Source organism: Ochotona princeps, chromosome 4 (assembly GCF_030435755.1).
Source record: "Ochotona princeps isolate mOchPri1 chromosome 4, mOchPri1.hap1, whole genome shotgun sequence".
NCBI lineage: Eukaryota > Metazoa > Chordata > Mammalia > Lagomorpha > Ochotonidae > Ochotona > Ochotona princeps.
In genome coordinates, this window is record NC_080835.1 from 75475158 (window position 1) to 75496202 (window position 21045).

Consider the following 21045-nt stretch of genomic DNA (forward strand, 5'->3'; position numbering starts at 1 on the left):
GGTTGGGATTCGTTATCAGCCAGTGTTATTCATGTGTCAAATTTACATCACAGCTATGTCAGAGCTTTGCTGGACCAATACAGGGACACCTGTGTTCTCAGTAAGAGCTTATTTCTCTGCCATCCTTTAGTATCTCCTTTACAACTGAAGCACTGGTCAACATTATCCTTCTTGTTCCTGTCTTGTCTCTAGGAACCTTCACCTTGTGTGCAGTTCTGACCTGCTCACGTCACTGCTTTCCATTTAGATCTATGATTTGGCATGAAGGTGTCCTCCCCTGTCCCTCCTCTCTACCATGATGGCCACCACTAGCTGACTTGCAGTAAAGCCAAGGGGACCCCTGAATACTAATGACGTAAGCCTAGTAGCTGCATTGGCCTTACTGGGAGACATGCTGCCTCTATGATACAAAGCAGCAGGCTTCACTAGCCTGCATCCCATGGCCCCCTGACCACAGGTGATGCACCCAAGAGCAGCACAGCTAAGAGCATGCCCAGGGATGCAGCACCCCTAGGGATGCTTTCTCTTCATGTCCTGTTCAGGACGTTGTCCCCTCTGATCCAGAAGCCACCAGTGGTTTCTGAGGGTGCTGCTGGCAATGATTGGGCCAATCTCTTCAGATACCCAAGATAAAATGTAATCATCTAGAATTGATAATTCACTCAGAACACTAATGCTAATGAGAGTTTTCTGTTTGTTGTGTGAATTTCCTTGATTTTTTTTCTTTAGTAGCAATAAGAAGTTGTAATATTAGTATGTGTTCAAAGAGGATCTCTACAGAAGGGGCTGGTTTGGGTCTCTGGTATTTGAGCAGCATGTTCTCCCCATGCACTTGGGTGGTATCCCCAGCAGGGGTCCAGGGTCTCTCCTTGGACCACCATTCTCTGCAATGCTGGGGTGCAGCTGCATGTGCAAAGCCACTGACGCATCTGTTTTTGGATGTTCATAACTGAGGATCCGGAATGGAACAAGGATCCTGCAGCCCAGGAAAGGAAGCCAGGGACTGCAGCAAAATGGGGCAGCAGGGGCAGAACCTACATTGAACTGAATCTGTGCAAAATCTCCGATGCTGCTCTGCTGGATGCTGTACACAGATGACACAGAAAGCAGTTCCCACTCGCTGTCATTCAGAAAAACCATGTTGTCGCGGTTGATGTCTTCCCTGCTCCTCAGGAAGGCCAGGTCTACATCTTCCACTGGAAACAACAGAAGCAATAGACTTCCCTAGGTAGAGACTGAGGCGCCAGCATCAGCACACGTTTTCCTCCCAATTCAGACCCTTTTTTTTCTCCTGTTCCCCACCCTTCCCCGTCCCCAAAATACAGCATTACTAGTCTTGATTTTATTCTAGTCACACACACAAACACACACACACACAACTGTGACAATTATGAATTTAGGACTTAAGAGTTAACTCTCCACTCTCCGTGGAACAATGGAGCTGACAGGCAAGGTCAGAGCTTGTCCTGTGATGTCTGTGACATTCTCGTTGGCACAGGAGGCTGCACAAGCCAACAATAGCAATGGGCTCTAACATTGTCCACTGGGCCTGAGCTACAGCAAGAACCAAATACCTGCAAGAAGGTAGTTAGAGCTTTAGCTTTAATAATCAGTTATAAATGTGAGAATAAAATGAGCCTGAGCATGATGTCATACCCTGTCATTTGTGTGGGCCAACCTAGTGAAGGTGTGCTTCCCAACAAATGAACTGCCGCTCCCGTGGTTTACCTGTGTGCAGGATGCTATTGAAGGTCAGGCTGCAGTTTTGGACGTCAAACGGGAAGGCATATGTCTCTAAACCGCACGCAGAGACCACCTGGATGGGCTTGGAGTTCTTAATTGTCCCAGATGAGTTCACATACACATAGGGAAGGTCAGGGGATCGTTCAGTGTCCACACTACAAAGAACACAGAGAACTGTTACAAAGGGGGCTCTAGTCCTTCCCAAACAGGAGACTGGTTCTGAGGAGGCAGTGACTGAGAGATCCAGGCCTAGCCTAGCACCTCAGAACGGGATGACATTTCCCCTGAGATGATGCACCCTGATGGAGACAGGGTAGGCAGTCCCAGCCTCATAGGCTCACTCATTGGCTACTGTGCCAACACAGACTTAATGAGTGACCTCAGTCATTACTCATCAAATCTTCGTCTCAGATGAAGTCAACTCATGGTACATCTGACTTGACTATTCCCAACAATGTGTTCCCCTTCAAGTTGAGAAACAAAATAACAAACAAAAATGAACAACCCTTAAAGTAAGCAGCAACTGGAAGTTCACAGCAGTCCAAAACCCCATAAAGATACACCTGGCATGCTTACAATTCATTAATGATGATATCAGGGACCCAGATGGCACTTCGAGGCAGGGAGATCTCGCTGATCTCATCAAACAGGCTGGAGTTCCAGGATAAAAACTCATCATCCCAAACCTGTGGTGAGTGACCAGAAAGAGTATTTATCAAAATGAGGCAAGGTCAATCTCACTAAAGAACAGGGGAGAGATTTGGATTAATAAACCAATTTGTGAGCCCCTAGATTCTCTTTATCAGGGGAGAGAACTTCACATCTAAATCTTTTTTTAAAAAAAGATTTATTTATTCTATTGGAAAGGCAGATGTACAGAGAGGAGGAGACACAGAGAGGAGGATCTCCCGTCCAATGATTCACTCCCCAAGTGGCCGCCACGGCTGGTGCTGCGCCAATCCGAAGCCAGGAACCTGGAACTTCTTTCTGGGTCTCCCACGCGGGTGCAGGGTCCCAGAGCTTTGGGCCATCCTCGACTACTTTCCCAGGCCACAAGCAGGGAGCTGGATGGGAAGTGGAGCTGCCAGGATTAGAACCAGCGCCCATAAGGGATCCCGGTGCGTCCAAGGTGAGGACCTTAATCATTACGCTATGGTGCTGGGCCCCACACCTAAATCTTAAAGCCAGTGCCCCAACCATAAACTCTGTCCATATATCTTACATAGATTTTAATAAATTAGGGTTGTTGCACATCTAAGCACCTTAAAGCACAAAGATAGTACCTGGTTCTTAGAATAATTATATTTTATAGCAGATCTAAAAGCCAGTACACAAGGAAGAAAACATGATCATTTACCTCACGGTACCACACACTTGTTTTTAACTTTTGATTTTGTGCGTCCTGCAAGACAAAAAAAAAATCCACTCTGAGTCTCAGAATATCAATAAATCAAAGACCAACTCAACAGTATGACAACTCAGAGGAAGAAAATAAAGCTGAATAAGATAATGGTGATTCTAAAAACATCACCCTTCCATATGTGAATATTCTAAGTTCCTAATTGGTATGCATACCTGTTGCTATATGCTTTATTGTATTATTTATTTATGAGAGAATGACACTTTGCCAACGCCTGACATCTTGAATGATTTGCTAATCTATTTTCTATTCTAATTAGTTGCTCTGCCATTAATCAAGTTAAAAAGTGACTTGTAATTTTAGCCAACTCTGAGCTAAAAAGATGAGACCAAACTTTTATTTGTAATCAAAATATTATTCATAATCTTTCTAGAGTGTAGAGTTATCTCATCAGCCATTCTTGTTAAGCTATCCCTACTTGGATTGCTATGCTTATAAAAAAACTAAATGGCTTAATGTAAATGAGGTATTATTTTAGATGCTATAATAAATGTGATTTTCCATTCTGCAATGACTCAGTGATTTTTTTTAAGATTTCCAAAAACAGCAACCAAAAAACACTTTCTTCACAGTTTTTTTATATATAATCAAGTGAAAAACATTCTAGAACTTTGAGATCTACAATGTTCCTGATGATTCAAAGAAAAGGAATCACACCACATAGACACTAACTTAAAATGGATCATTAACCCAAACGGAAGATCTGAAACTATGAAACTCTTAGAAGAAAACATTGAAATAATTCATCATCACTTTGAATTAGGCAACACTTTCTTAGATATTATGACACCAGAAGCACAAAGGGAAAAAAAATCGATGGGCTGTTATGGGTTGAATAGGATTGTCTCCTCAAAATCCACGCAAGATAAAGGGTGGGGGTTTGGTCTAGTACTTGTGCCTGAAAGGTGGGTCTGATGGCATGCCCTTGCAGGATGGTTCTCTTGAGAGGGTTGATTGTTAGAGTTCATATTCTGCCTAGCTGCTCTCTCTAGTCCACACTCACCATAATCTGGCGGCACTCAATCCTGAATTATCACTTCCAAACTGCATATGAAAATAAACCTTTGCTTTCCCAAGATGCTCCTCTCAGGAATTTTAATTAAAATAATGAAAAGCAGATGCATACATGGGATTTCATGAAAATTAAAATCCAGTGTGTGTATTTGGAAAGAGGGTTTTCAGGATGTAATTAAGGTTAAATGAGATTGTAACCCCAGAATCCTAATCTGATAGGACTGATGGCCTTATGGGAGAGGAAGAGAAAGAACTCTATCCATAGGATGAAGGTGATCTACAGGTCAGGAAATGGGGCCTCACCAAGGATTAAACCATCTAGGTCCTTGACTTTGTACTTCCCACCCTCCAGAACTAAGGAATAAATCTCCACAGTATTTGTTGTGTTAGTTCAAACTGACTAATACAATCATCCATCAATAAGGAAATCCAAAGCAGACACACAGGAAGGTAGCAGCTCACACTCATTAGGATACTCTAGAAACAACAATAAATATTGGCACGGATGTGGGGAAATAAGAACTGCTGGGCATTCCTTGTTGGTGGCAATGTAAAATGATACAGTTCCTAAAACAATAACAAATAGAACTACCATACACACCAACAAGTCCAGTTTTGAGGATGTACCCCCCTAAACTTGAAAGCAGGGACTTGGATAGATATTTGTACACGTGTGTTCACAGCAGCACTATTCCCAGTAACCAAGGGCTGGAAACAACTCTATATCCACATATCAATAGACAAGGAAAATAAGAATGTTTTGCTTAAATTGGAATATTAGTCTTAGAAGAGAAGGAAATTCTCACACATGGTGCATAAATAAATGGTGAGGACATTTTGCTAAGTGAAATAAGCCAGTCACAGAAAGGACAAATACTAACTGAGCCTGCTTGCATGAAGTACTCATGGTAGTGAAATTCATAGAGACAGTAGGTGGAAGGGGAGGTAGGGCTAGAGGAAATGGGGAGTGATGGTGTGATGCAGCAGGGTTCTTCTAGTACCCCTGGGATTGCACAGTATGCAGACTTGATAGTCATGCACAGGCATTCTGCACAAGGCTGCATCATTGGAAAGAGAAAACAATACACTTATTAGATTCAAGTTTTCCCTTTTAACAATCAAGAAAGCAAATTGCTGGCAAATATGCATTTCTCCATACCTGGAGAAAGAAGACAAAACTGTGAGCTGTCACAGTCACCCGCTGCCATGGCACAGCAAAGGCTGGGCTGAATGAACTCATTCTACAGACTTTTATGGGCTTCAAATAGATACTTGGGAAAGGCAGCTTTTAAAGTGATGTACAAAGTGAAAAGATTGAATTCACAAGTATTTCCCGGAGGAGCAGCTCGTAGGAGGACCAGAGGGGACTCCCAGCCAAGATTGGCTCAGCAGGGGTCTTGGGAGTTGAAAAAAGACCTCTACTGAGAATTTAGGATTAGATGACACCACTTCCTTCCAAATTCTACCAGCTGAAAGATCATGAAATGTATCAAGTCTCACCTGCATAAGCAGCAAAGGCCCAATTCTAGGCTTAGTACCCATCCTTCAGGGTCTCCATAAACAGAATTAAAAAAAAAATACGTAAAATCCAACTTAGATTTCTGGTGGATAGAGCTGTTTGCCCTGCCCTTCCCAAGAAACAAACTTGTACATCAACACGGTGTCCTTCCACGCCAGGTCATGAATCATCTCGCTGACCTAGTCCAAAGGCGGGATATTCCAGTGTTTCGTTTTCACTATCATTTTATCTTATCAACATGCCAAGTCTCATGCTTTGGGTCCTTTTTCTCTTCCTGCCTACTGCTTTGTCACACTAAATGTAACAATAATGTTAAGAATTTTTTTTTTTCTGACACATGACGGGGGTGGCTGGGAAGATTTGTCATCCAGCCCCACAGAACACAATGTAAAAAGTAGTTTGAGGCGAAAACTAAAATGTTTTTTTCTTTTTTTGTTAAAGGAAACAAGTCCCTCAATGCCAGCTGGTGTACATAATTGGTTCTCTGGTGGCATTATTCACAGCGTTTCCCTCTGTGTGGCTCTCTGCCTTTCTCTTTCTTTAGATACCTTCCATCTTGCTTGTTAAAAGCAAAGGATATTTCAGAGAATTGGAATTCATTAGTCTTCCTAACAGAGGGAGTCTATTTAGATCTAAATTGGTGGTTAGCAAATATACAGATAATTCTCCCACATTCTTATTTATCTTTCCCAGTTCCGGAGACTATAGAAACAGATGCCTCAACGTCTGGCTGCGAGGCTCCAGTCAATGGACTGGAATACAAAGGTATCTGGGATTCGGAATTGATGAAACTCAATAGAAACAAATTGAAACTCTTCTGTGTTGAGTAGATTATCGCTATAATCAGATTTCCCTAAGGTACTCATAATACCAAGAAATTCTCCGACAAGACTGTAGTCTTTTATATGAACAAAACAGGAGGCAAAACATTATCATGGAAGCGAGGTGTCATGTGATGAAAGTTGGGCTGAAAGCTCTTCATTCCAAACACAAATCGCCAGCAGTCAAGTGGCTGGCAGATGCATCCAAGTTATCTATTCACAATTGAGTGTCCTTAGCAGGGTAGAGTCTGTGAGCCATTTTGCCAAGTCCTTCAAAACTGTCCCTGCCCCTGGACAGAACCAGAGATTCAGCCTTCCTAGAGGTGACAGAGTCAGTTGCAAAACATACTCAGGGTCTCCTGGTATTTATAAAGACAAGCCTAGAGCTGGTACTCAGATTTTGTACATTATTCTTTCATTCACATGGTAAGACTTGATCCAGTGTCTTCAGAGTAAAATGTATGGACATGGTTATGTGTAGGTTTGAGACGAATATGAATAGCTGATGATAAATTGGGATGCATGACAGCTTAACACATAAATACGCGCAAGAAGAAGAAGAAAAACAGGCTTAAGGGGATTTAAAGGAAGGAGACACTGTTGTCACCCTGGAGAAATGAGGAAAATATATCTTAGGTGCCGTGATTTGAAGGAATATAATACTTCGCAGATGGGGAATGAAGAGAAGGAAGCAGCAGAATGAACAGCATAAGGCTGGAAACAGCTGCAGGTAGAGGTTGCTTGTAGCACTGAGTGCATGAAGAAAATGAGGTAAGTAAGAAGACAGGGATAAAAGAGGGACAGGATGCTAGAACTTTCCAGACTTGCAACCGGAAACTAGCCATACACATGAACATATATTTAACATTCTACAACAGGGGAAAACACATTTTTGAGAAAATAATGGTGTTCTTCTTACCATCAGGAATATAATTTTACTTTCTTTTACCAAAGTAGAAAGAATGAGTTAGATTTAGAATGTTTCAATTTGATATACTTGATACACTTTGACAGAAATACCTTACTCTTTTTCTATATTTATCTCCCAATCATCCCCTAAAGGAACACCCGAGCAGATCTATTTTGTCTTCATCAAGATGAAGTCAGGAGGCAGAAGGTTTACTCTAGACGCAGGGTGCCTCTGCCCTGGCGGGGGGAGGGTCACATGCCATGGATCATAGGAAGTGTCTTTTCAAATCACACTTTTCACCACTGGAGACTGCTTGGTGCACAGTGCAGAATCGCTTACTGACACATGGCAAGAACAATATTCTCCTTAACCAGGTGAAGAAACAGTTCTCAGACATTAGGTCTTTAAAATTCTAGGTCAGTATTCACTTACAGGTGAGACTAGATTTATTAATTTACATATTTTTAAAAGACTTCTTTATTTATTTGAAAGGCAGAGTTACAGAAACAGAGAGCGCGAAAAAGACAGATGTTCTATCGGCTGCTTCACTCCCTGAATGCCTAGAGCAGCCAGGCTGACGCCAGGAGTCAGGTCTTCTTCCCCCAGGTCTCGTTCCCCCAGGTCTCTCCCGTGAGTGTAGGGTCCCAAGCACTCGGGCTGTCCTTCACTACTTTTCCAGGCCATTAGCTTAGAGCTGGATCAGAAATGGATCAGCCAGAACTCAAACTAGTGACCATGCAGGGTGACAGCATTGCAGGCTGCGGCTTTACTTGCTATGCTGCAACGCTGAGACCTAGATATATTTTTGAGGGGGCATGAAGATACATACTTCTTCTAGAATGAACAAAAAAAAAAAAACTTAGAAAATTACAATTTAATGCTAAAAGAGGAGACTTTGGAGTATCATTTGAATATCTTTGTATACTAAAAAAAACAATTAAGAAGAATCTGTTTACGTTGAAGGAAAATTACTAAAGTAAATCAAATGAGGGGAAAATAGTAAACCCAATACTCCGAGATTAAAATGTAATTTTTGGTAAATTTCACTACCTAATTATCAATAAAATAAACTAAAATCCTATTATTCACTGCATAGCCCTAAGATATTAACATTGAAAAACACATCCATTAGAGTATATTAAGAGGAATCATTAAGTTATCTAAACAAAACAAATTAAGATAATAACCTTATATTGTAATATGTATTCTTTATAAGAATACAAAACTAACTATTAAACATAGCATAAAAATGAGGGGCAGGTAGATATAATCTAGCCATTATAATTATGGACATTTTATGTGGTTTTCATCATGTTAGTTACAATAAGCTAATGATGAATATGAGAATGTTTTAGGCAAACCATATTATATAATAGAAATACAGATAGCTAAAAATTCAATAGAAGAACTAAAATCAGATATTTTAATACTTAAATACATTATTATTTAAAAATTTAATTGCCTAGAGACCCTCTGGGGTGGCCTAGCCTTGTGGCTAAAGTCCTTGCCTTGAACATGCTGGGATCCCATATGGCGCCGGTTCTAATCCGGGCAGCCCCACTTCCCATCCAGCTCCCTGCTTGTGGCCTGGGAAAGCAGTTAAACATGGTCCAAAGCCTTGGGATCCTGCACCCATGTGGAACACCTGGAGGAAGTTCCTGGCTCCTGGCTTCAGACTGGCACAGCATCAGCCGTTGTGCGATCACTTGGGGAGTGAATCATCAGATGGATGATCTTCCTCTCCATCTCTCCTCCTCTCTGTGTATCTGACTTTGCAATAAAAAATAAAATAAATCTTTTTAAAAAATTTTTTAATTGCCTAAAATAAGGGAGGCTTAAGGAATAAAAGAACAAATGGAAAGATTGTTTTGGCAAATTTGATCTAGCACTTTAAAAAAAATGCATGGATTGTCAGATTGCTTTTTAAAAGCAATAATGTACTATACTAGTGAATAATGAAAATGAATAAACAGAAATTATTGCTATGTACCACAACACAAAAAAATTTGGGAAATTATGTTCAACTAAAGAAGCAATCTCAAAGGTTATACACATTATGATTCCACTTATATAATATTCTTGAAACAAAACATAAAGATCCTGAAGATACTGGTGGTGGCTGCCAGGAGCTAGGGATTACAGCTGGATGTTGCTACAAAGAATCAGCACCAGGGACCCAGCACAGTAGCTTAGTGACTGAAGTCCTCGCCTTACACACATAGGGATCCTATACAGGTTCCAGTTCATATTCCAGCAGCCCTGCTTCCCATCCAGCTCCCTACTTGTGGCCTGGAAAAGCAGAAGAGGATGTCACAAAGCCTTGGGATCCTGCACCTGCGTGGGAGACCCAGAAGAGGCTCCTGGCTCCTGGTTTCAGATCGGCTCAGCTCTGGCCGTTGCAGCCACTTGAGGAATTAACTGGTGGACAGAAGATCTTTCTGTCTCTCCTTTTCTCTGTATATCTGCCTTTTCAATAAAAATAAATAATTTTTAAATCAGCACCAGGAAAACTGTGGTGATGGATAACAGTTGGAACAGATGAGACAGCTGACTGTTGTGGTGGCTACACAAAGCTACCCCTATGATAAAGTGGTATAAAATCAGACATACGCACATGCACACACACATACAGAGCATACTGGAGGACTCTGAATCAACTTGGTAGATGGCACCACCGTCACTTTTCTAGTATTGACACTGTACTATCTTTGTACAAGACAACACTAAGGGAGGCTGGGTGAAGGATACACTGGATGCCCCAGTATGACTCCTCACAACCCCCATACATTTATAATTATTTCAAAATAAAATGTGGATTAAAAAAGACCTAACTTTTTGCTCAAAAAGAAAAAAAAAGGCCCAGTTTGCCTGAAAAAGAAAAGACCTAACTACATGCTGTCTACAATAAATGACTTCAAATACAAATGTCAGGAATAGATTGAAAATAACAAAGTCATGGGACACAGAGGGTTAAGCTGACACCTGTGGCATCCTGGCATCTCAGTGTTCAAGACCTGGCTGTTCCACTTCCCTTCCAGTTCCCTGTTAATGCCCCTGGAAAAGCATCAAATGATGGCCCACCACCAGTGTGGGAAACTGGGATGGAGTTCCAGGCTTCTAGCTTCAACTTGACCCAGCCTTGGTTGTTAAAATCACTTGGAGAGTTAAATAGCAGAAAGAGAATTTATCGTGCTCTCTTTTAAATAAAGTAAATCAGAAGAAGAAAAAGAAAAGCAGAAGGAGGAAGAAAAAGGATGGCAAAGATATACCTTGAAAAAGTAAGCATGAGCAAAGTTTAAAGGGCTGGCAGCATGGTATATTGGGCTGTTTTTGCCTGTAGCACCTGCACCCAGGTGGGTGCTGGTTTGAGTCTCCACTTCTGATCTAGCTCCCAGCTTATGGCCTGAGAAAGCAACAGGGGAAACCTCAAGCTCTTGGACCCCTGAACCACATGAAAGATCTAGCAGAAGCTCCTGGCTTCTGCCTTCAGATTGGCTCAGCTTTGACTGCTTTGGCTATTTGGAAAGTGAACCAGTGGATGGAAGATCTCTCTCTCACTCTCTTTTTCTCCTTCCTTCTCTCTGTAACTCTGCCTTTCAAATAAGAATTAAATAAACCGAGCCCAGTGAGGTAGCCTAGTGGCTAAAGTCCTCGCCTTGCATGCACCAGAATCCCATATGGGTACAGGTTCTAGTCCCACATGCCCTGCTTCCCATCCAACTCCCTGGGAAAGCACGGAGGATGGCTCAAAGCTTTGGGATCCTGCACCCACATGGGAGACCCAAAAGAGGCTTCTGGCTCCTGGCTTTGGATCGGCACAGCTCCAGCTGTTGCAGCCACTTGGGGAGTGAACCATCAGATGAAAAACCTTCCTCTCTGTCTCTCCTCCTCTTTGTACATCTGCCTTTCCAATAAAAATAAATAAATCTTTATTTTTAAAAAAGTGGAGTATCAGCAGGTTTAAAAGTCTTCACAGAATCTTCTATTGCTTTTTAAATTCCATTTTCCCCTTAAACTTTAAAAGACCCCATTCAAGAGGGGCATTTCATAATGACAGGAGCATAGGATCACCAAGAGGACAAAAATTGTATAAGTGTAACAGAGCCAAAAAAACAGTTCCAAAATACATGAAATAAAAATGAACAGAATCACCCGGCGCTGTGGCCAAGCAGCTTAAGTCCTCGCCTTGAACGTGCCACGATCCCATGTGAGCGCCGGTTCTAATCCCGGCTGCTCTACTTCCCATCCAGCTCCCTGCTTGTGGCCTGGAAAGCAGCCGAGGATGGCCCAAGACTTGGGTCCCTGCACCGCGTGGAAGACCCAGAAGAGGCTCCTGGTTCCCGGCTTCGGATCGGCACAGCACCAGCTGTTGCGGTCGCTTGGGGAGTGAATCATCAGATGGAAGATCTTCCTCTGTCTCTCCTCCTCTCTGTATATCTGACTTTGTAATAAAAATAAATAAATCTTTTAAAAAATGAACATAACCAAAGAGAAACAAACAGTAATCATAATTCAAGATTTCATATAACCTTTTTCTCTATGAAATTAATTGAGTAAAAATGGACAAAAACTGAAAGTATAATTTAGAAGACTTTAGCAACACTGTCAACCACATTATTGAATTGATTTCTACATACCTTTCTATTCAACATTACCTTCTACATATAAAATCTGAAAGAATATACTCAGGTAAGCCTTCAAAACTACAAAGAGGTGTTAAGCTCATAGAATCCAAGGACAACATGTACAAACCAACTGCATTTTTGCAGGCCGACAATAAACAACTAGATTCAAATTTAGCATACCATTTAAAATAGCAACAAAATACAAAATTGTCAGGAAGAAATTTAACAAGAGGTGTGCAAAACACCAAAACTATAAAACATTAATAAGAAAAAATAAATAACTAAATAAGTGGAGAGGCAAATGACACTCATGGCTTGGGCAGCTCAGTAAAGGCAAGATATCATTTCTCCTCTAATTGATCTATAGCTTCAATGTAATTGTGATTAAAATTCCAGAAGGATTTGTGTATGTGTGTGTGTGTAGCAATTGATGAGGTATTCTAACTCGTTTATATGGAAATGCAAAGGACTGGAAAAGTCAAAACATCTTGAAAAAGGTGATTAGAAGGCTCACATGATCAGACTTCAAGATGTTGGTTTTGCTACTGTAACGGAGACAGTGTTTTATTGGTATAAGAGAAACTTGAAATTTACTTGGCTAGGATAGAATCCAGAAATAAATTCAAACTATATAAAGTGTCCATGTAGCTTAATACTGAAATAATAAGCAACCTAGTGCATTAAAGATTCGTAAAGATTTGAACAGGATTATTACCAAAGAGGGTGTATGGTTTGCAAATAGGCACATGAAAAAATTCAATAACAGCAGCCATTAGGAAAATAAACAACTACATAAAGACACTACTACAAACTTACCAAAAGGCTAAACACCATGAAGACTGACAATACCAAGTGCTGAGGGTGGTGTGGAAGAAATATAATTCTCAAACATTGTGATACTTAGGAAAAACAGCTTGAAAATTTTCTTATAAAAATAAGCACAGACTTATCATAACACTAAGCAATAATACCACTAAGTATTCTTCAAGAGAAATAAAGATATAGTCAAATGTTGGGCCAGGTGTGGTAGCCTAATGGCTAAAGTCCTCGCCTTGAACAGGCACCGGGGTCCCATATGGGCACCGGTTCTAATCCTGGCAACTCCACTTCCCATCCAGCTCCCTGCTTGTGGCCCGGGAAAGCAGTCGAGGACAACCCAAAGCTTTGGGACCCTGCACCCGCTTGGGAGACCTGGAAGAGGCTCCAGGCTCCTGGCTTCAGATTGGCTCAGCTACAGCCGTTGTGGCCTCTTGGGCAGTGAATCATCGGACAGAAGATCCTCCTTTCTGTCTCTCCTCCTCTCTGCATATCTGCCTTTCCAATAAAAATAAATAAATCTTTTTTAAAAAGATATATTCAAATGTTTATAGCAGCTTTCTTCACAGCTGCCTTCAGTAGAAATAATACACATGTCCAACAACTGAAAACCAGATACACAGATTACAGTACACTGTGCAATAGAATACCACCACTGAAATACACAAGATGTGCACGAATATCAACAGTATCATGTGAAGTGAAAAAAGCCAAACACAGAAGGTAAAACATTATATGGTTCTACTGTATGAAAGGTTATGGTGTAAAATTGGGTCAGTGATTCCCAGGAACTGGGAGTGGTGGGAAGGCATTGACTCTAAAAAGGTGAATTTCAGTTTATGTAATTTATGCTGTATTTAAAAAAAAGGCATCAGAACTTACCGAATGCAGCTAAGGTAGTGTTTAGAGGGAAAGCTCTAACTTTTTAATGTGTATGCTTACATTAGAAAAGAATGGGGTTGACTTTTTAGTAAAACTGTTGCCTGTGATGCTGGCATCCCATAGGAGCAAATCCATGTCCCAGCTGCTACACTTCCAGTTCCCTGCTTTAGACCTGAGAAAAGCAATGGAAGATGGTCCACATGTCTAGGCTCCTGAACTATGTGGGAAACCTGCATGAAGCTCCTGACCCAGTCAGTGCAGGCTGTTGTAAACAGTGGATGTAAGATTTCTCTCTTTGTCTCTGTCTGTCCCTCTCCATATATAATTCTGACTTTCAAAATAAATACATCTTACTTTTAAAAAGAAAGAAAGAATAGAGAAGCGAAGTCAGCATTGTCGTGTAGCAGGTAGTCACCACCTGCAATGCTGGCAGTTCAAGCTGCTCTGCTTCCTATCCAGCTCCCTGCTAACGGGAAAAGTGGCAGAGCATGTGCTGGATGAGAGACCTGGAAGAAGTTCCTGGCTTCAGCCGGGCCCAGCTCAGGCCATTACAGATATCTGGGGAGAGAACCAGCAGACATAAGATCTCTCTATGAGGACCTTGAGGCTTGGGTGAATGGAGCTCCCAGTAGCGTGGCGGTTGCTGGGGGATACCTGAATCAGGTTGGACTCAGTGCTTGGGGCCCCAGCCCAGCCAACACTACCAAGCAGTGAGCAAATCCCGGACTTGCTTAAGCTTGAGAGTTTTCTCCCTTCAAGGTAATTACACCACGAAGGCCTCGGCTCCCAGATCCCTGGCTCCGCCCACCACCATCACCCACTACCACCATCTAGGTAGGAGAGGCCAAAGTGAGTTCGACCTTGGGGCTTGGGTGAATGGAGCTCGCGGAAGCATGGTGGCTGCTGGGGGTCCCGAGTCAGGTTGGATTCAGTGCTTGGAGCCCTAGCCGCAGCCACCACTGCCAAGCAGTGAGTGAATCCTGGGTTTGTGGGCAGCCAGAGTGCCAATGGCACCGCAGTTCACCTGCTGGCCAACCAGTGGTGAGCTCTGGGGTCTTGAGCATGTAGGATTACTGCCTAGGGTCATCCATGGATAAGGCAACAGGACATATACGTCAGGAATGAATCCTGAGGGACTCCCAATGATGGGGCCACTGTACTTGCAGGTTAAGTGAGGGTACTGAGAGCTGGTGGTTTGGAGGGGAGAGACTGGAAGATCTGTATGGGTCAGACTGATACACCAGCCCACATGGGAGTCCTGAATAGGGCTTATTAGCATGGAACATTGCTGACCACCGCATGCCAATCCACATGACAGCTAGGGCTGCGAGCCTTTCTAGCAGGGCTTCATCCCAGTAGCTGACTGAAAATTGGAACAGGGGACGGGTCACATTAGGCAGGGCCATGACACTAACCCTCACATGAGAAAACCAGGTCTGGGGCTAGATTCTGTGGGAGATATGTGGACCAAACCCTGTGAAAATGCAAGTCCCGCTGGTTAGCTCAGGAGTTGGCATGCGGATGGGCTGATCTAGGTGTGACCATAGAACCTGCCAGTTCTCACAGGCACAGGGACTGAGAAGTGTCTGGGCAGGTCCAGGCTGCAGCACCCGCGTGTGCATCATAAAACAGCGTGTGAAGTGGTTTGGGCTGCAACATTCATCAGCTCATACAAGGCTAAGAAGGAGGGGCAGGCTATGGCAGGCAAGGGCCTAGAACACTCTGGCATGCACGAGATCTGGGTCTGGGAGTAAGCTGAGTGGGGGAACGTGGGAAACTCCCAAAATGGGTCATAGCTCCTGCTGGTGAGTATGTGGTCCAGGCAAGGGGTTCGGGCAGGCTGCATAAGGTAACTCCAACTGTTGGCAAATGTGTGGGTTACTTTTAGAAGCAGGTGGACCAGGAAGGGCCAAAGAAACCTTAGCTCACTGGCAAGTACAGAAACCAGGTTGGACCATAGGTCATGCTGGACTAGGCTGTTACATCTATTGGTTTGCATGAGCCAAGCATGGGAGCAGACTGAGCAGGGCCAGGATTCAGCACCTGCCAGCAAGAGTTGGGACTGTGTGCAGGCCAGATCAGGCCAGGCTACAGCATCCAAAGACAAAGGCCAAGACAGGTGAGGGGCTATGCCATACTGAGTCAGAGTAACCATTGGCACTCCCAAGATGTATGGCTGGGAACAGACCTGGTTGGGGAGCTAAAGGGACACCTTGGCTGGGTTGGGGTTTCCATTGGTGAGTGTGAGGGCCCAAATAGGGGCTTCTATCTCGTCTGGATATGACTGCATTGTTCCTCAGCACAAGTGTGGGCTGGGTCTGGGGTGTGCCAGACTGGGCTAGACCCCAGCACCCACTGGTGCTCATGAGAACCAGGGTGGGTGTAGGACAGGCTGGGATAAGCCTCTGCCCCTGCTGAGCCATGTGTGAACTGTGTCTGGGTGTAGACCAGGCTTGGCTGGGCTGTAATACCCAACAGTAAAACCAGAACGGGTTAAAGACCAGTCAGGAAAGTCCACTGTTCCTGCTAGGACAGGAGATGGACTAAGAAGGGCTGGCCCATGGACCCACCAATGGACGTGAGATCTGGCATTGGGAGAGTTTCTGATGGAGGAGCTTGGGGAACTCCTTTCTCTGGACACAGTCCCTGCTAGTGAGAGCAAGAACTACAGCAGGGAGCAGCCCAGACCAGGCCAGGCAATGGTACCCATAGGCGTACATTTGGCCCAGGTTGGGGGTGAACCAAACTGGGCCAGTTCACATCACTCACTGGCGAATCGGAGTGCTAAAATGGAGTATGGGTCAGGCCAGATTGGGTCGCAGCACATGTCAGGTCACATGAGGGAAGTACTGGGTGCTGGCTGGGCTGGGCTAGGCTGTAGCCCCCACCAGTGTGAGTTGGATTTGGAGGTAGTACGGGCCCAGCCAGGCTACAGCACCCTTTGGCACTCATAAGTGTGGGTTGGATGGGCTTTGCTGCAGCATCAGCTGGCAGATGCTGGCATGGGTGGCAAATTCTGTCAAGTTAAACTGTAGAATCATCTGCAGAGTGCAAGATCTAGGAGTGGGAGTGGACCCAGTAGGGAAACAGTTGGCACCTCCCTCTTGGATTGCCACTCTGACTGAAGAGCGTGAAAACCAGGAGTGGGGCAGGCCTGACTAGACAGAGAATGGCACCCGTTGGCATGTTTGTGGGCTGGTTGGGTTGAACTAGGTTATAATGCCCATTGACATGTATGAGAGCTGAATGGGATGTGGGATAAACTGGACCAATCTGCTGTACATACTGGCCAACATGGGAGCCAGGGCAGGGGGTGGGCCTAGTAGAGATTATTGAGGGTCGCTCTGACGAGGCTGCAGCTCCCACTGGTTTGTGTGAAGGCCAAGTGTGTGGTGGGCAGTCAGACTTGGATAAACACCCATTGGTTTGTGTAGAAGACAGGACTGAAGGCAGAACTGACCCAGCAGTTGCAACCACCAGCATGTGCATAAGCTGATTGGGACGACAGACTGTGCCGGACCCTGTATTGGCAAGCATACACAAGAATCAGGTCTGAGATCACCTCAGATGAAGTTTCTATGGACATCCCTCCAACTGAATTGCTGGACTCCGAACTCCAACCATGGAGAGAATTGCAGGTTCCATGGTCTGACTGTGGAGTGCATGTATCAGAGATGGGCCTCAGTGTCTTAGACGGAGCAGTGGACGGCATGTCTGGGTACACCTAGAGATATGACAGTATATCGGAGTCTGCAGAGGACACCTGGTACCACAACAGAGGATGGAGGGCAGGAAATTTGATCAACTACCCCAACCAAGTGATGGCAGTGAATATCTGGGCAAACGGAGACTTTAAGGTGGACTATGTCAGCCAGTAGATTCTGGAGAGATTTCATCATGCTGGAGTGGTGAGATCAGCAGTAATTTGGAACTGTTGAACTATTGAAAACTCGTGAGCAAGACCCTCAGCGCATGCCCCTCATTGGTGACCCTGGGATGGCTGGGAGGCTGGATGTGGCTTCTCTCCTTGTCTTCTCACTTATCCCCAGCTACAGTTAGGAAAAAAGAGAATGTGGAGATGGTTCTCTCACCCACCTTCCTGTAGCCATTGAGCCTTATTGTCCTAACCAACTATGTAAAAATCATCAAAAATAAAAATAAATTTAAAAAAGATCTCTGTGAGTCTCCCCTCTCCCGTAACTCTAATTTTCAGATAAACAAATATTTTTTAGAAAGAAAAGAGGTTCAATATCCATTACCTAACTTTTTACTTTAATAGCCAGATAAAGGACACACTGAATCCAAAGTAAAAATAGGAAAATACAATTAATAAAGATAAGAGCAGATATCAGCGAATTAAAAAACAAAATTTGTAAGTCCAAATTTTAATCTTTGAAAAAAAAATTGTAAATGTTGACAATATTAAGCCTATGTCACCAGGGAACTCAAGGACATTAAAACAATGGAAAGAAAAGTGAAAACCTTAAACCAAGAAATTCAAAAAATTGAATGAAGCAAATTCCCTCAAAAATAAAGAATTTACAAAACTGACACATGAAGGAATCAAAACCATGAACATCTCTAAGTGTTAAAAAAAACTGATTTCATCTTTGAAAAAACTGCATGTCTTTATGTTTGCTCTGGTAAATTCTATCAGATAATAAGAAAGGAAAAATATCCTTTAGAAAATTGAGGAGGGAACATCTCTCAACTAGTTGCTGGTTTTTTTTAAGTTTTATTTATTTATTGGAAAGACAGATTTACAGAGAGAAGACGAGGCAGAAAGATCTTCCGTCCAATGGTTCACCGCCCAAGAGGCCACAATGGCCAGAGCTGAACTGATCCGAAACCAGGAAGCAGGAGCCTCTTCAGGTCTCCCACGTGGATGGGTCCCAAGGCTTTGGGCTGTCCTCGACTGCTTTCCCAGCAGGGAGCTGGATGGGAAGTGGGGCTGCCAGGATTAGAACTGGTGCCCATATGGAATCCTGGTGCATGTAAGGCAGGAACTTTAGCCACAAGGCTACTGCTTCAGGCCCAGTGAAATGTTTTTTTAAAAAAAATCAAATGTGATTGGTTTCAAGTATGTAGAGATAATTTAACATTTGAAAATGGATCAAAATACTGTACCACATTCACTGAATAAAAGAGACACATCATCTAGTCATTCAAACAGACAATTATATATGTAAAACTTCTACCCAGCAAATTAGAAAACACAATTTTAGTCTAGAAATGTTGAGAGATATGCCACATTAAAGAGTTGGAAAACAATACTGTTGACAATTCTCTCAAGTTGATCTGTAGATTCCACAGCATTCCAAATTACCAGCAAGATTAAAAAAAAAAAAGATATGAAGTTCACAAGCTGATTCTATATTGCATATAGGAAGGCAAAAGAGAGGCCCAGCATGGTAACCCAGTGGCTGGATTCTCACCTTGCATGCCTTGGGACCCTGTACCCAGGTGGGAAACCAGAAGAGGTTACTGACTCCTGGCTTCGATTGGCTCAGCTCCAGTCTTTGTGGCCTCTTGGGCAGTTAATTATCGGACAGATCTTTCTCTCTGTCTCTCCTTTTCTCTGTATATCTAACTTTCTAATAAAAATAAAATACATAAATCTTTTTTTTAAAGTTATACATAAAAAGATATATACACAAATATGTATGTGTATATGTATGTGTCTGTATATACAAAATCAGCTCCTATGAATATTCAGTAAAAAGATCAATGACTCAAAAAAAAAAAAGATCAATGACTCAATTTTTAAAAAGGCAAAAAGGCTTAAACGGCCACCTCCCAAGAAAACAGCTATAAAGAGCCAATAAGAATATGAAAAAGAACTCAAAATCATTAGCTAACAGGGAAATGTGAAGTAAAGCTAAAATATTTCTCTACCCTTACTTGAAGGATTGAAGTTAAAAATACCAATTACAGGGGCTGGCCCAGTGGCATTGCAGATGAATCCTCCTGTGGTCCTGGCATCCCATACAGGCACAGGTTGCTGTCCTGCCTGCTCCCTGGGGAAGCAGGAGAGGATGGCCCAGAGTTTTGGGATCCTGCAACCCACGTGGGAGACTCAGAAGAAGCTCCTGGTTCCTGGCTTCGGGTTGGCTCAGCTCTGGCTGTTGCAGCCATTTGGGGAGTGAACCAGCAGAAGGGAGATCTTTCTGTCTCTCCCTCTTTTTCTCTATAACTCTGACCTTCCAAGTAACATAACTCAATGTTAAAAAAAAATACTGATAACATCAAATGTTGAAGAGTATGTGAAACATGCTCTCATAACATAATGGTAAGTGTATAAAATGTATGATCACATAAATCAGAATAACAGTTCCTCACTACGTGTGCACGATCCTGTGGCCCATTCATTCAGCTTCTAGGTTTTATGCAGAAGAAATGAACCTAGCACTTAAGAAGCTGATCAAGACACTTGCATCCTGTGGGGGTGTAGCTGGGCTCCATGTCTGCCTGTGTCTCCTCATTCCAGGTTCCTGGTAACACAGCCTTGGGAAGGAAGCAGCAGTGGTTCAGATGGTTGGGTGTCTGACACCCCAGTGGGAGCCAGGAACTGTGCTCGCAGCTCCTAGCTGTAGCCCAGCTGAGGCCTTAGCAGGTGTTTATAGAGTTCTCTGTGTGTGTGTCTCCCTCCTCCCTCATTTTCTCTTTATTGAAAAAGAAAAAAATATCCAGGCAATATATGCTGGATTTCTTCATGAACCTACAATTATCATTAATAATTATAAACAAATATCTATTACCACTTTTATCTTCAAGAATGTTCACATATGTACAATCACAATTCTTTTTTATTGCTATTTATTTTTTTATTTTTGATGATCATTACATGATTGACCAAGGTGAGAACGATTCAGGGTTAGGGAAAAGTGGGTGAAATCATTGTTTCCAAGTTCTCTATTTCTTCTTGTCTCTGGGGGAAGCGGAGAGAGAAGTAGAGAAGCCACACCCAGCCTTCAAAATGTCCCAGTACCCAGGGATGGGAACCACCACCCAGTATCAACCCAAGGTCCTCATGTGTGCATGTTCTGAGGATTCTGGCCAAGTGGTTTGGATAGTTCTGAAATGCTATTAATTTTGCCAATCCAAGATTGAGGCAACTCTCCCAATGTCCATTGGCTGACACAGTTAACCTCAAGTCTCCATTCACCCAGATTTTTGATGTATGACCACAACTCTTAAAACATCTTAATTTCATAAACTAACTAACTTTCTTTCTTTCTTTCTTTCTTTCTTTCTTTCTTTCTTTCTTTCTTTCGATTTATTTATTTTATTGGAAA

The 21045-nt window shown here is 43.0% G+C and overlaps 1 protein-coding gene across 1 annotated transcript in view; it reads right to left on the reverse strand.

Moving 5' to 3' along the window:
* The window catches only part of HTR3B (5-hydroxytryptamine receptor 3B), a 36903-nt gene that overhangs the window by 9342 nt on the left and 6516 nt on the right, over positions 1–21045 (reverse strand). Inside the window, exons 3-6 of the mRNA XM_004585083.2 lie at positions 3101–3145; positions 2320–2429; positions 1729–1898; positions 1039–1196 (exon numbers count right to left, since the gene is read on the reverse strand). Coding sequence (XP_004585140.2) covers positions 1039–1196; positions 1729–1898; positions 2320–2429; positions 3101–3145 — 483 coding nt within the window. The remainder of the gene's footprint in view (positions 1–1038; positions 1197–1728; positions 1899–2319; positions 2430–3100; positions 3146–21045) is intronic.